The sequence below is a fragment of the Coregonus lavaretus genome (genome assembly GCF_964263955.1).
Source record: "Coregonus lavaretus genome assembly, chromosome: 12".
NCBI classification, from domain to species: domain Eukaryota; kingdom Metazoa; phylum Chordata; class Actinopteri; order Salmoniformes; family Salmonidae; genus Coregonus; species Coregonus lavaretus.
In genome coordinates, this window is record NC_139999.1 from 20,806,333 (window position 1) to 20,821,375 (window position 15,043).

The 15,043-nt window shown below is 42.6% G+C and overlaps 1 protein-coding gene across 1 annotated transcript; it reads right to left on the reverse strand.

The window, feature by feature from the left end:
* Positions 1 to 88: 88 nt before the first annotated feature.
* Positions 89 to 14,349, reverse strand: LOC311138561 (ras-related protein rab7). The gene is made up of 6 exons (XM_084173303.1): positions 13,955 to 14,349; positions 6,114 to 6,176; positions 5,855 to 5,981; positions 5,501 to 5,719; positions 5,280 to 5,408; positions 89 to 1,421 (listed from the first exon to the last, which is right to left on the reverse strand). Exons 2-6 carry the CDS (start codon positions 6,164 to 6,166, stop codon positions 1,326 to 1,328), a joined length of 624 nt encoding a protein of 207 aa, XP_084029429.1. The 5' UTR covers positions 6,167 to 6,176; positions 13,955 to 14,349; the 3' UTR covers positions 89 to 1,325.
* Positions 14,350 to 15,043: the final 694 nt, after the last annotated feature.

A 15,043-nucleotide genomic window follows, 5' to 3' on the forward strand; every position in this document is an offset into this window, starting at 1 on the left:
CTTTCAACAGCTGTGTGTATGAGAGCCATGATAGTAACCTACTGTGCTTTAGTTACCTGTTCTACTTGCATTAACACACGTACACAGATTCTTCATTCAATAACCATTATTATTACCTGAAACCCAAAGACATTTTCAAACAATGTAGATGAAGTGCATTTATCATTTAATTAAAAACTTAATGATTACTGCTAACACATTTCCCCCATATTTTGTTTAAGTGTTCTCTTGTCCTCTATGATGCAATTCAAATTCTAAACATATGCGAACAGACTAAAATATCTGATCGGTTTTTAAAAAATAAAGCGCTTAACAAATAATTTGCCAACCTGAGATATCGGCAGAGCGAGATATGGAAACTAACAGACATGTTTTTTGCCTTAAACGATTGACAGACAAAGGTTTGCAATAGTTGACAGTGTAAAAAGACAGAGGTACTAGCTAATAATAGTACAGAGATATTTATACTCTGAAAACCTATCCCCTCCCCGACTGTATCAGATAGGACATCCTCCCTTGGTTTGATTCTCTACCCCCTGTGTCAGGTCTCAATGTTGACAAAATAATCATTTGCTGCTTGACTTTCCCCCATTGAGAAACAATGTGTAGGGCAGTTGGGGAACAGTTAAAATCCACATTGCCTCTTCAGCCTTGAGCTAAAAAAAAACAATATTTTTATTATGGCTCCAAAATGAGGTGTCAAACAGGGATTGAATAAGTCTACATGACAACAAAGTGCAAAAAAATGCCTTGAACAACACTTGTATGTTGGACTTGCTAGTTCACTTCCAAGCCAATTAACACATGTATCTTCAGGCAGTACATTGGTATAACCCCCATATACACGTTGATATACATTTCTCAATCTGATCCTACACAACCTCCTTTACCACTGGAACTTTGGGAGTGAACTATATCTAACCCCCCTTATGTCACAGGAGTTTATTTCTGTATGTATGCGTATGTGTGAGGTTGGGTGGTGCCATGGAAACAATGGTGTCTAAAAAGGTGTTTGAGCCACGAGACAGGTTAAGGGGGAAATAATATGCAGATATTATGTTAATAAATGCTCTAATATCCACCTGGGTGTTCTTTGGGCTTGGAGACTCATCTTGAGAGTAAATGTGTGATGTGTACACAGGGATGAGTACAGTGTGTGTGTGTGTAAAGTATACTTTACGAGCGGAACTCTGCTTGCATCTACGAAGGCCAGTGATAATATTGGGCAGAGGAGAGCACACGGGGGGGGGGGGGGGATAAAGGGTAGACAAGGCAAGACAGAGTAGCAGGGCCGACAGTTGCACCCCTGTAAGTCTGCTAGGTCCTCAGCAGCTGCAGGCCTCCGCTGATGGCTTGGCCCGTTCGTTCCTGTCCAGCTTTATCGGTTCAGGAAATTCATTGTACAACTCCACCTCAGTCTCCTAAAGGGAGAAAAAGACGAGATGGTGTTAAGTACTTTACAACACTGAAACAGCTTAAGTAAAAATACTTTAAAGTACTACTTAAGTAGTTTTCTGGAGGTACCTGGACTTTACTATTGATATTTGACAACTTTTAATTTTCTTTAGGAATTTAGTAAAGTATGTACTTTTTACTCCATACATTTTCCCTGGCATCCAAAAGTACTTGTTACATTTTGACAGGAAAGTGGTCCAATTCATACACTTATCAAGAGAACATTCCTGGTCATCCCTACTGCCTCTGATCTGGCGGACTCACTAAACACAAATGCATTCTTTGTAAATTATGTCAGTGTTGGAGTGTGCCCCTAGCTATCCATACATTTTAAAAACAAGACAATTTTGCCGTCTGGTTTGCTTAATATAAGCAATTTGAAATGATTTAAGCTTTTGCTTTTGATACTTAAGTATATTTTTGCAATTACATTTACTTTTGATACTTAAGTAAACTCAGCAAAAAAAGAAACGTCCTCTCACTGTCAACTGCGTTTATTTTCAGCAAACTTAAGATGTGTAAATATTTGTATGAACATAACAAGATTCAACAACTGAGACATAAACTGAACAAGTTCCACAGACATGTGACTAACATAAATTGAATAATGTGTCCCTGAACAAAGGGGGGGTCAAAATCAAAGGTAACAGTCAGTATCTGGTGTGGCCACCAGCTGCATTAAGTACTGCAGTGCATCTCCTCCTCATGGACTGCACCAGATTTGCCAGTTCTTGCTGTGAGATGTTACCCCACTCTTCCACCAAGGCACCTGCAAGTTCCCGGACATTTCTGGGGGGGAATGGCCCTAGCCCTCACCCTCCGATCCAACAGGTCCCAGACGTGCTCAATGGGATACGGGCTCGTCGCTGGCCATGGCAGAACACTGACATTCCTGTCTTGCAGGAAATCACGCACAGAACGAGCAGTATGGCTAGTGGCATTGTCATGCTGGAGGGTCATGTCAGGATGAGCCTGCAGGAAGGGTACCACGAGGGAGGAGGATGTCTTCCCTGTAACGCACAGCGTTGAGATTGCCTGCATTGACAACAAGCTCAGTCCGATGATGCTGTGGCCCCAGACCATGACGGACCCTCCACCTTCAAATCGATCCCACTCCAGAGTACAGGCCTCGGTGTAACGCTCATTCCTTCGACGATAAACGCGAATCCGATCATCACCCCTGGTGAGACAAACCGCGACTCATCAGTGAAGAGCACTTTTTGGCCAGTCCTGTCTGGTCCAGCGACGGTGGGTTTGTGCCCATAGGCGACGTTGTTGCCGGTGAGGACCTGCCTTACAACAGGCCTACAAGCCCTCAGTCCAGCCTCTCTCAGCCTATTGCAGACAGTCTGAGCACTGATGGCGGGATTGTGCGTTCCTGGTGTAACTCGGGCAGTTGTTGGTGCCATCCTGTATCGGTCCCGCAGGTGTGATGTTCGGATGTACCGATCTTGTGCAGGTGTTGTTACACGTGGACTGCCACTGCGAGGACGATCAGCTGTCCATCCTGTCTCCCTGTAGCGCTGTCTTAGGCGTCTCACAGTACGGACATTGCCATTTATTGCCCTGGCCACATCTGCTGTCCTTATGCCTCCTTGCAGCATGCCTAAGGCACGTTCACGCAGATGAGCAGGGATCCTGGGCATCGTTCTTTTGGTGTTTTTCAGAGTCTGTAGAAAGGCCTCTTTAGTGTCCTAAGTTTTCATAACTGTGACCTTAATTGCCTACAGTCTATAAGCTGTTAGTGTCTTAACGACCGTTCCACAGGTGCATGTTCATTAATTGTTTATGGTTCATTGAACAAGCATGGGAAACAGTGATCTATGAAGGTATTTGGATTTTTACGAATTATCTTTGAAAGACAGGGTCTTGAAAAGGGGGCGTTTCTTTTTTTAATTAGTTTATTTAAAAACATATACTTTTAGACTTTGACTCAAGTAGTACTTACTGGGTGACTTTCACTTTTACTTGTCATTTTCTATTGAGATATCTTTACTTTTACTCAAGTATGATAATTAGGTACTTTTTCCACCACTGAGCTTTTTTGTGTGACTCAACATACAGTGCCTTCTAAGTATTCAAACCCCTTGACTTTCACCACATTTTGTTGTGTTACAAATTGGGATTGAAATTGAGTTAATTGTCTTTTTTTTATTTTTATGATTATTCAAAAATAAAACACTAATATATCTTGATTATATAAGTATTCAACCCCTTGAGTCAATACATGTTAGAATCACCTTTGGCAGTGATAAGTCATTTTTTGGGGTAAGTCTCTTAAGAGCTTTGTACACCTGGATATTTGCCCATTATTCTTTTTAAAACTCTTTAAGCTCTGTCAAGTTGGTTGTGATCATTGCTAGACAGACATTTTTAAGTCTTGCCATAGATTTAAGCCAAAACTGTAACTAGGCCACTTGGGAACATTCAATGTCATCTTGGTAAGCAACTGTCCCCTGTAGCTCAGTTGGTAGAGCATGGCGCTTGCAACGCCAGGGTTGTGGGTTCATTTCCCACGGGGGGCCAGTATGAAATTGTATGCACTCACTAACTGTAAGTCGCTCTGGATAAGAGCGTCTGCTAAATGACTAAAATGTAAATGTAACTCCAGTGTATATTTGGCCTTGAGTTTTAGGTTATTGTCCTGCTGAAAGGTGAATTTGTCTCCCAGTGTCTGTTGGAAACCAGGTTTTCCTCTAGGATTTTGCCTGTGCTTAGCTCTATTCCATTTCTTTTTATCCCTTCCCCCCAAAAAAATCGCTAGACCTTGCAGATGACTAGCATATCCATAACATGACCCAGCCACCACCATGCTTGAAAATATGAAGAGTAGTACTTACTCAGTGATGTATTGTGTTGGATTTGCCCCAATCATAATGCTTTGTATTCAGGACAAAAAGTAAATTTCTTTGCCACATTTTTTACGGTATTACTTTAGTGCCTTATTGCAAACAGGATGCATGTTTTGGAATATTTCTATTCTGTACAGACTTCACTCTGTCATTTAGGTTAGTATTGTGGAGTAACTACAATGTTGTTGATCCATCCTCAGTTTTCTCCTATCACAGCCATTTAAACTATGTAACTGTTTAAAAATCACCATTGGCCTTATGGTGAAATCCCTGAGCGGTTTCCTTCCTCTCCGGCAACTGAGTTAGGAAGGATGCCTGTATCTTTGTAGTGACTGGGTGCATTGATACACCATCCAAAGCGTTATTAATAACCTCACCATGCTCAAAGGGATATTCAATGTCATTTTTATTTATTTATACCCATCTACCAATAGGTGCCCTTCTTTGCGAGGCATTGGAAAACTTCCCTGGTCTTTGTGGTTGAATCTGTGCTTAAAATTCACTGCTCGACTGAGGGACCTTACAGATAATTTTATGTGTGGGGTACAGAAATGGGGTAAACATTCAAAAATCATGTTAACCACTATTATTGCACACAGAGTGAGTCCATGCAACTTATTATTTGACTTGTTAAGCACATTTTTATGTTTTACTTCTGAAAGTATTTAGGTTTGCCATAACAAAGGGATTGAATACTTATTGACTCAAGGCATTTCAGCTTTAACATTTGTATTAATTTGTAAAAATTTCTCTAAACAAAATTCCACTTTGACATTGTGGGGTATTGTGTCTCGATCAGTGGTACAAAATCTCAATTGAATCCATTTTAAATTCAGGCTGTAACAACAAAATGTGGAAGAAGTCAAGGGGTGTGAAGGCACTGTACATTGAAATCAAGACAGCACTACTGTAAATACACAAAACACATATGGCATTCAGCAAAGCTCTCATAATCTCCCCTCTGACCCCTACCTGTTTAAGAGCATTGCGTGCGATAGTCTGGAAAGCCTGTTCAACGTTGATGGCCTCCTTAGCGCTGGTCTCAAAGTAGGGGATGTTGTTCTTGCTCTGACACCAGGCCTGTGCTCGTTTGGTCGTCACCTGACAGATACAAAGGGCAGCTGTCATTCTCTGAAGGGAACACAAGCTACTGCCTGAGATGCTCTGGTCTAAAACACTACATCTGGACCCACCTGTCTGTTCTCCAGGTCAATCTTGTTGCCTAGCACCACAAAGGGGAAGTTCTCGGGATCTCGGGGGCTGGCCTGGATAAGGAACTCGTCCCTCCAGCTGTCTAGCGTCTTGAAGGTGTTGGGGGCAGTTACATCAAACACCAGCACACAGCAGTCTGCCCCGCGGTAGAACGCCACACCCAGAGACTGGAACCTTTCCTGCCCTGCTGTGTCCCAGATCTGTGACGGAGCACAGGGAGGCGATACATGTTCATGAACAACAATAGAATACAGGCCTACCCACTGACCTCTACTTCAGCACAGCACTTGTGAAGTGATGAGTAAATTGATAGTATCCCTTCCCTTCCCCAGTACCTGCATGGTGACAAGTCTGTCATCCACCATCACCTCTTTCGTCAGGAAATCAGCTCCTATTGTGGCTTTGTACTGGTTACTGAACTTCTTATTCACATACTGGTTCATCAGCGAGGTCTTCCCAACTCTGACAAGAGAGAGATCCAGGTCAGCAACAGTTATGACAGAGAGTGATTGGTAAACAAACATATTTTGTAAACTTATATGTTAAGAGAGAAGTGTAATTAGCCTAGCTGTGCAAGGTAGACAGGACACTCACCCAGAGTCTCCCAGGATGATGACTTTGAGTAGTACTTTCTTCCTAGACGTCATTGTGCCACAGCTGGGGAAAGAGAAGGTGCACTAAATTAGAATGGTGGACTGACCATGTAGCATTCTTATCATGGTAAACACTGTATAACAGCAGCCTATAAACACAGGCACATAGTCTAAGCATGCTGCCTGTGTGTCTGCTGTGAACCCCCCCCCCCCCCCCCCTCTCCCAGGGTTAAAAAGCAATGCTGTTTATGCTCTACGACAGCATGGCTCAGGCAATATAATAACAGGCTACTTACAACCACTACTACTGCAGTGTGAATATTATAACACTTCCTTCGTGCAATGGACTACTTTGACCAGCTGCTAGCTCACCCTCACTCTAGTCATGTGGTCCACAACTAGTGGTCCAATCATGGGGATTACAGACACTGAAATGCTCTGAGTAGGAATAGTTCTGGGAATGTAACCAAGTACAGTGTGCCTCACTGGAGACTGTTTAACTACATAAACAACAAGCCTAGTTGTTTTTTTTTACTCTGCCTGCCCCTCCAACAACATGTTCCTCTATCTCAGGGATGTCAATCATACGGCCCGCGGGCCAGAACCGGCCCGCCAGATGGTTCAATCCGGCCCGCGAGACGACGTCCACTTTTTTTTTTTAAAGGAACAGATATTCCAAATTTGTCCAGCAGAGTTCGCACTGAAATAACGAGAGATCCTGAAATAAACAGCACGTGACAGCAACGCGCCCAGAATGCGCCATCTGCCGATCTTGCCTTATCGTTATTAAGCTCGTTGTCAAAATTACCCACATTACCAAAATGTCTTTGTCAAAAAGGAGAAAAGTTGACACAGAGTGCAGAGTTTTCCAAGAAAAATGGACTGATTCATATTTATTCACAGAAGTGAATGGGAAATCTGTGTGCTTGGTGTGTAATCAGCAAGTTTCAGTGCTCAAGGAATATAATATAATATTCGGCGCCACTATGAGACTCATCATGGTGAAAAATACAACCATTTGCGAGGACAACTGAGAATAGAGAAGATAAATGAATTGTTAGTGGGTCTGAAGAAACAGCAGTCTGTTTTTACCCGTAGCCGAGAGGTCAGTGATGCAGCGGTGAAAGCTAGCTACCTTATTGCTAATGAGATAGCGTTAGGATCCAAGCCATTTTCTGAGGGTGAGTTTGTGAAAACATGCATGCTAAAGGCTGCAGAAATCGTGTGCCCTGAAAAGCGACAGGCCTTTGCCAACATTAGCCTAACGAGAAACACTGTCGCAGATAGAATTTCAGATCTCTCGGCAGACTTGGAGAGCCAAATGAATCACAAAGTCAAGTCATTTGTTGCATTTTCGGTTGCAATTGATGAGAGCACTGATATTACAGATGTTGCTCAACTGGCCATATTCATTCGTGGTGTTGATGCGACTTTGACAGTCACCGAGGAGTTCCTTGGGTTGGTACCTATGACGGATACTACAACAGCGGATTACATTATGAGCTCTCTCGTTGGAGCGCTGGACAGAGTCGGAGTGGACTGGTCCCGTGCCGTCAGCCTGGCTACAGATGGTGCGCCATCAATGATTGGGAGAAAAGCAGGCGTTGTGACAAAATTCAGAGATAAAGTACAGGCCGCAAATGGAGGACAAGAGTTTTGGACATTTCACTGTATTTTGCACCAGGAAGCATTGTGTTGCAAATCATTAAAAATGGATCATGTCATGGAGGTGGTTGTCCGCACTGTTAATTACATCCGAGCAAGAGGTTTGAATCACCGTCAGTTTGACAGTCTTCTCAGTGATAAAGACATTACGCATGGCTTGCCATACCACACTGAAGTACGGTGGTTAAGCCGAGGTGCCGTGCTGAAGCGTTTCTTTGAGCTACGAGAGCAAATTGAACAGTTCATGGAGAAAAAAGGCAAACCAGTGAAGGAACTTAAATGCCCAGAATGGGTGCAGGATCTTGCCTTTCTGGTGGATATTACAGAGCACCTGAATAATCTTAACAAAATGTTGCAGGGCCGCAAAAAAGTTGTCACTCAGTATTATGACAGCATACGCGCATTCAAGTTGAAACTGTCACTCTGGGAGACACAACTATCTAGCGGTGACACCGCTCATTTCCCTTGTCTAAGAGATGTGCGTGCGACCGGACTTAATGCTGACATGGCTCAATACAAAGACAAGATTACAGGATTGCTGCGGGAGTTTGAGCGACGGTTTCAGGTCTTCGGTGAACTTGAGACAGAATTTGCTGTTTTTTGCTCGCCATTCACAGTCAAGGCTTCTGATCTGCCCGCTGACATCCAACTCGAAATAATTGACTTGCAGTGTGATTCAGGTATGAAGGACAAATTTGCCTCTGTGGGCTTGGACACATTTTATCAGTATCTCTTGCCAGGGTGCCCCAAATTAACAGCCCTGGCTGCAAAGGTTTTATGCATGTTTGGGACTACCTATCTTTGTGAACAGGTTTTCTCTGTAATGAACATCAATAAAACAAAGCTGCGCTCAAGGCTAACACACAAGCACTTAAATGACATTATGAAATTGGCTGCTACTCAGGATTTGACACCTGATATTGATGCAATCGTGAAGGCTAAAAGATGCCAAGTTTCAGGAGCAGCCGGTAGGCCGCAGTGAGAGAAAGAGAGGGGAGGGGGTTAAACAGCGAGTAGGTCAAGTCTAATTGTAAGACTTGTAAGAGACGTTTTGCACTCTGAAGAATACAGTTCTGTGAAAAAATAACATTTACTGTGGTAATGTAATATTTAAAGACCATGAACATTGTGATAACGTTCTTCATAGCTCCCACTTTAGTTTGTGCATAGTGTGGTGAGTCAGTTCAGGTGGTCAGAATGTATACTGTACATTAAAATAAGTTCAGTTAATAAGTTAATAAAACAAGTTGTTTTAATCAAAGTGAAATGCCATTTTTTCAGTTCCATAGGCCTATCTGTGAATAAATGTTTTGTGCCTTTGTAGATCCACTGTGATCTGTGAGTTATAATGCACATATGTAGGCTAAATGATAAATTAAGGCATAATATTGAAAAACAAAGTTAAAGATTTGGAGTTGACGTTATTTATAGGTTATTTTGCTATTATTTTACTGGCCCGGCCCACTTGAGATCAGATTGCGCTGTATGTGGCCCCTGAACCAAAATGAGTTTGACACCCCTGCTCTATCTAATTTCACTTTCACAGGACACAGGTTTGGGAGAGGAATGTAGACTTAACGTAAACCAGAAACGTTTAAACATGTGAAGGACAGCTATGAGTCAGAGAGAGTGGAATACAATATTCTTATTGATGTGCGGGCAATCTTTGCGCAGAGTCCTTCCATAAAGACACACTCCAATAGAGTGCATCTTGCGCTCACTGACCTACATTTTCTTAACAAAACAGCATAACCATATCTCCCCAAAATAACACATTCAGGCTAAGTAAGACTGCAGTGCAAAGCCATCATTAGCACCGCTTCCCTCTCTCAAGGGGTCTCACCCTGAATGGTTACCCCAGCACTGTAACAAAGCAACCATCATTTCATCTTAATTTTATTTAAAGCAACATAAAGTGACAATGAGGATCCTCTGTTAAAGGCCCAAAGCAGCCGTTTTTATCTCAATATCAAATCAATTCTGGGTAACAATTAAGTAATTTACCAATTTCAATGGTAAAAAAAGAAACAAAAATAGTTTCTTAGCAAAGAGCAATTTCTCAAGCAAGAATTTTGCTAGGACTGTCTGGGAGTGGTCTTTTTATTATTTTATAATTTAACCTTTATTTAACTAGGCAAGTCAGTTAAGAACAAATTATTATTTACAATGGCGGCCTACCCCGGCCAAACCCCGACGACGCTGGGCCAATTGTGAACCGCCCTATGGGACTCCCAATCACGGCAGGGTTGTGATACAGCCTGGAATTGAACCAGGGTCTGTAGTGACACCTCTAGCACTGAGATGCAGTGCCTTAGACCGCTGTGCCACTCGGGAGCCCTGAGTGGTCTGAGTGGGGAGGGGAAAACTGAGAACTAGCTGTTATTGGCAGAGAGGTTTGGAACCCTTTCTTATTGGTCTATCAACTAATTTATCACCTGGTGATGGGGCAGGTCAAAACTCCATCCCACCAAAAACATGACCGGAAACATGATCAAATCAAATGTATTGGTCACATACACTTGGTTAGCAGATGTTATTGCGAGTGTTGCGAAATGCTTGTGCTTCTAGTTCCGACAGTGCAGCAATATCTAGCAAGTAATATCTAACAGTTCCACAACAAAAACCTAATACACACAAATCTAAGTAAAGGAATGGAATAAGAATATATAAATATATGGATGAGCAATGTCATTATCAGAGTGGCATAGTCTAAGATGCAATAGATAGTATAGAATACAGTATATACATACAGTTGAAGTCGGAAGTTTACCTACACCTTAGCCAAATACATTTAAACTCAGTTTTTCACAATTCCTGACATTTAATCCTAGTAAAAATTCCCTGTCTTAGGTCAGTTAGGATCACCACTTTATTTTAAGAATGTGAAATGTCAGAATAAATAGTAGAGAGAATGATTTATTTCAGCTTTTATTTATTTCATCACATTCCCAGTGGGTCAGAAGTTTACATACACTCAATTAGTATTTGGTAGCATTGCCTTTAAATTGTTTAACTTGGGTCAAACGTTTTGGGTAGCCTTCCACAAGCTTCCCACAATAAGTTGGGTGAATTTTGGCTCATTCCTCCTGACAGAGCTGGTGTAACTGAGTCAGGTTTGTAGGCCTCCTTGCTCGCACACGCTTTTTCAGTTCTGCCCACAAATTTTCTATAGGATTGAGGTCAGGGCTTTGTGATGGCCACTCCAATACCTTGACTTTGTTGTCCTTAAGCCATTTTGCCACAACTTTGGAAGTATGCTTGGGGTCATTGTCCATTTGGAAGACCCATTTGCGACCAAGCTTTAACTTCTTGACTGATGTCTTGAGATGTTGCTTCAATATATCCACATAATTTTCCTTCCTCATGATGCCATCTATTTTGTGAAGTGCACCAGACCCTCCTGCAGCAAAGCACCCCCACAGCATGATGCTGCCACCCCCGTGCTTCACGGTTGGGATGGTGTTCTTCGGCTTGCAAGCATTCCCCTTTTTCCTCCAAACATGACGATGGTCATTATGGCCAAACAGTTCTATTTCTGTTTCATCAGACCAGAGGACATTTCTCAAAAAAGTATGATCTTTGTCCCCATGTGCAGTTGCAAACCGTAGTCTGGCTTTTTTATGGTGGTTTTGGAGCAGAGGCTTCTTCCTTGCTGAGCGGCCTTTCAGGTTATGTCGACTCGTTTTTCCTCCAGCATCTTCACAAGGTCCTTTGCTGTTGTTCTGGGATTGATTTGCACTTTTCGCACCAAAGTACGTTCATCTCTAGGAGACAGATCACGTCTCCTTCCTGAGCGGTATGACAGCTTCGTGGTCCCATGGTGTTTATACTTGCATACTATTGTTTGTACAGCTAAACGTGGTACCTTCAGGCGTTTGGAAATTGCTCCCAAGGATGAACCAGACTTGTGGAGGTCTACAATAGTTTTTCAGAGGTCTTGGCTGATTTCTTTTGATTTTCCCATGATGTCAAGCAAAGAGGCACTGAGTTTGAAGGTAGGCCTTTTTCTCAAATTTGCTTTGTTAAAATCCCCAGCTACAATAAATGCAGCCTCAGGATATTTGGTTTCAAGATGCATAAAGTCCAGTGAAGTTCCTTGAGGGCCGTCGTGGTATCGGCTTGAGGGGGGATATACACAGCTGTAACAATAACCGAAGAGAATTCTCTTGGGAGATAAAACGGTCGCCATTTGATTGTGAGGACTTCTAGGTCAGGTGAACGAAATGACTTGAGTTCCTGTATGTTGTTACAATTACACCATGAGTCGTTAGTCATGAAACATACACCCCCCCCCCCCACCCTTCTTCTTCCCGGAGAGATGTTTATTCCTCTCGGCGCAATGTACTGAGAACCCAGATGGCTGTATGGACGGTGACAGTATATCCCGAGAGAGCCATGTTTCCATGAAACAGAGTATGTTACAATCCCTGATGTCTCTCTGGAAAGCAACCCTTGCCCTGATCTCGTTATCCAAAGACTGAACATTAGCGAGTAATATACTTGGAAGCGGTGGGTGGTGTGCACGCCTCTTAAGTCGAACCAGCAGGCCGCTCCGAGTGCCTCTCCTCCGCCGGCGATGTTTTGGGTCAGCCGCTGGAATCAGTTCAATTGCCCTGGGGAGAGCAAACAAAGGATCTGCTTCGGGAAAGTCGTATTCCTGGTTGTAATGCTGGTGAGTTACCGCCGCTCTGATATCCAATAGTTTTTCCCGGCTGTATGTAATGATACAAAACACTTTGAGCTTATAATATAAAAAAATAATACATAAAAAACAAAATACCGCAAGGTTTCCTAAGAGCTAGTCGCGAGGCCGCCATTTTCGTCAGTGGCAATTTAATGTTCATTTCTCTAGCATAAGCCACCTCGGTCGTTTTAGAGAATTTGGCAGTACGTCCAACCGGTCTCACAACCTCAGTCCACGTGTAACCACACCAGCCCAGGGCCTCCACATCCAGCTTCTTCACCTGCAGGATCATTTGAGACCAGCCACCAGGACAGCTGATGAAACTGTGGAGTATTTATGTCTGTAATAAAGCCCTTTTGTGGGGAAAACCTCATTCTGATTTGCTGGGCCTGGCTCCCAAGTGGTTGGGCCTATGCCCTCGCACGGCTGCGCCCCTGCCCAGTCATGTGAAATCCATAGATTAGGGCCTAATGAATTCATTTCAATTGAATGCTTTTCTTACATGAACTGAAACTCAGTAAAATCATTGAAATTGTTGTGTTTATATTTTTGTTCAGTATACTTTGTGTTCTCATCTCTATTTCTCTATCGTTTTTGTTCTACTTGACTTTTTTTTGTAGTACTACTGATATTGATTACAGCATGGTTGGGAAAAGCCAAGAAAGGCGTTTCACTGTACTTGTGCACTTGACAATAAAAACTTGAAAAACTAGTTTTGCTCTGTTCGGTTCTTAAACGGCAAAAGGTTTCCGTAATGAATACACACCAGGTAGGTCCCTCCCCGTTTGGTTCCATTTGCTTCCTAGAGTTTTGCAACAGACGAAACGTTTTTGCAACTGATTCGATTAATGAATACACCCCTGGCTGGCTAGTATGAAGCGTTTGGCTAGCTCGTAAACCAATGTCTACCAGCTGCTAACATACTAGCTAGTTAGCTAATGATTACAGATGAGCACGTCATACAACACTAACGTTAGTTATTTTATCAACAAGGTTAGCTAAATGACTAACGCTAGCTAACATGACAGTTAGCTAAACTGTCTGCTTGTTTTCTAACGTTACTTTAGCTAACTAGTAACGTTAGCTGGCATAATGTTGACGTTACCCCTGATGGGCCTAGTAAGTTAGCTAGCTCGTTAACGTAACGTCAGCTGGTTAAAGTTGGTGCATTACTAACTAGAGCCTAGCTAATTAGATACTACAGAGCCATGCATTTGGAAAAATAGTTACGTAAGTACATGGCTTTAGATGCTTATTGGCTGTTTAGACAACTGACATGACTGATTTTGACAAAGATGTTCTAGTTTGAGTGACACTCATTTTAGAGTCGAGAAGCTAGCTAGCTAGCTATCTGACTTTAATGTCTAGCGCTCAACGCCCACTGCGGGGACAAACGACCCGTTAACTAGCTAAGTAGCAGGCTAATTGGTAAACATAAAATAATAACCTTTTATCAAACGGTGCACAAAAAGAATACCAGATACAAATCTTACCTTGATCAACCCAATCCCAGGGAAGGTATATTAAAGAATGTCCAAATGGGCTCTTCGTCTTGATGGATGAAAAACAGACGACTTCAATTTTGTCTGGCTGCCCCCCCAACCCCAGACAACAACCTAACGTTAGCTGGCTAGCTGCGGAGATCGGACGGAAACTGGCTGGGGCCGGTGTGGTAACGCTGCTGTCAGAACGCACGTCTGTTTAATTCTATGCAATATATACTTTCAATACTAGTAGGTAAGCCACGTGTTTCCAAAGTTAGATAAATTATTATGCGAGAGGAATCCCTGCAGGTTTAATTGAAGAGGGCCTATTTCTTTCTTTTTCAGTCTCTTGTCACTTCCTCCAAAACATAAAACAACCTCTGTCAGCAATCTTTGACGTCAGCACAGATGTTGGCGAAGACACGCCCTAAACCCTACCCTATTTGTACTGTATATGGCAGGGTTTCCCAAATTAGGGGTCACGACCCCATGTGGTTGTGGGGTTGCCTGATTTGAAAATGGGGTAGATCGAGAAAATTCGCGCTTGGTCAGCCTGACCTCATACACTAGACCTAACATAGTAAACGAAAGTCCGGGACACTCAATTAAGTGATAATGCGGGAGAAGCCGGTGTTTGTTGGATGTATTGGCAATGGTGTTGTTAGGCCCGAGACAAAGTTGCGTATAATATGTTAGGTTTGGTATGGTTGCATAAGACAAGGTTACTTATTAACGCAACAATGAAAGGAGGGTAGTGGTGGATGGGTGGGTTTATACACCTACAGTACCAGTCAAATGTTTAGACACACCTACTCATTCCAGGGTTTTTCTTTATTTTGACTATTTTCTACATTGTAGAATAATAGTGAAGACATCAAAACTATGAAATAACACACATGGAATCATGTAGTAACCAAAAAAGTGTTAAACAAATCCAAATATATTTTATATTTGAGATTCTTCAAATAGCCACCCTTTGCCTTGATGACAGCTTTGCACACTCTTGGCATTCTCTCAACCAGCTTCACCTGGAATGTTTTTCCAACAGCCTTGATGGAGTTCCCACATATGCTGAGCACTTGTTGGCTGCTTTTCCTT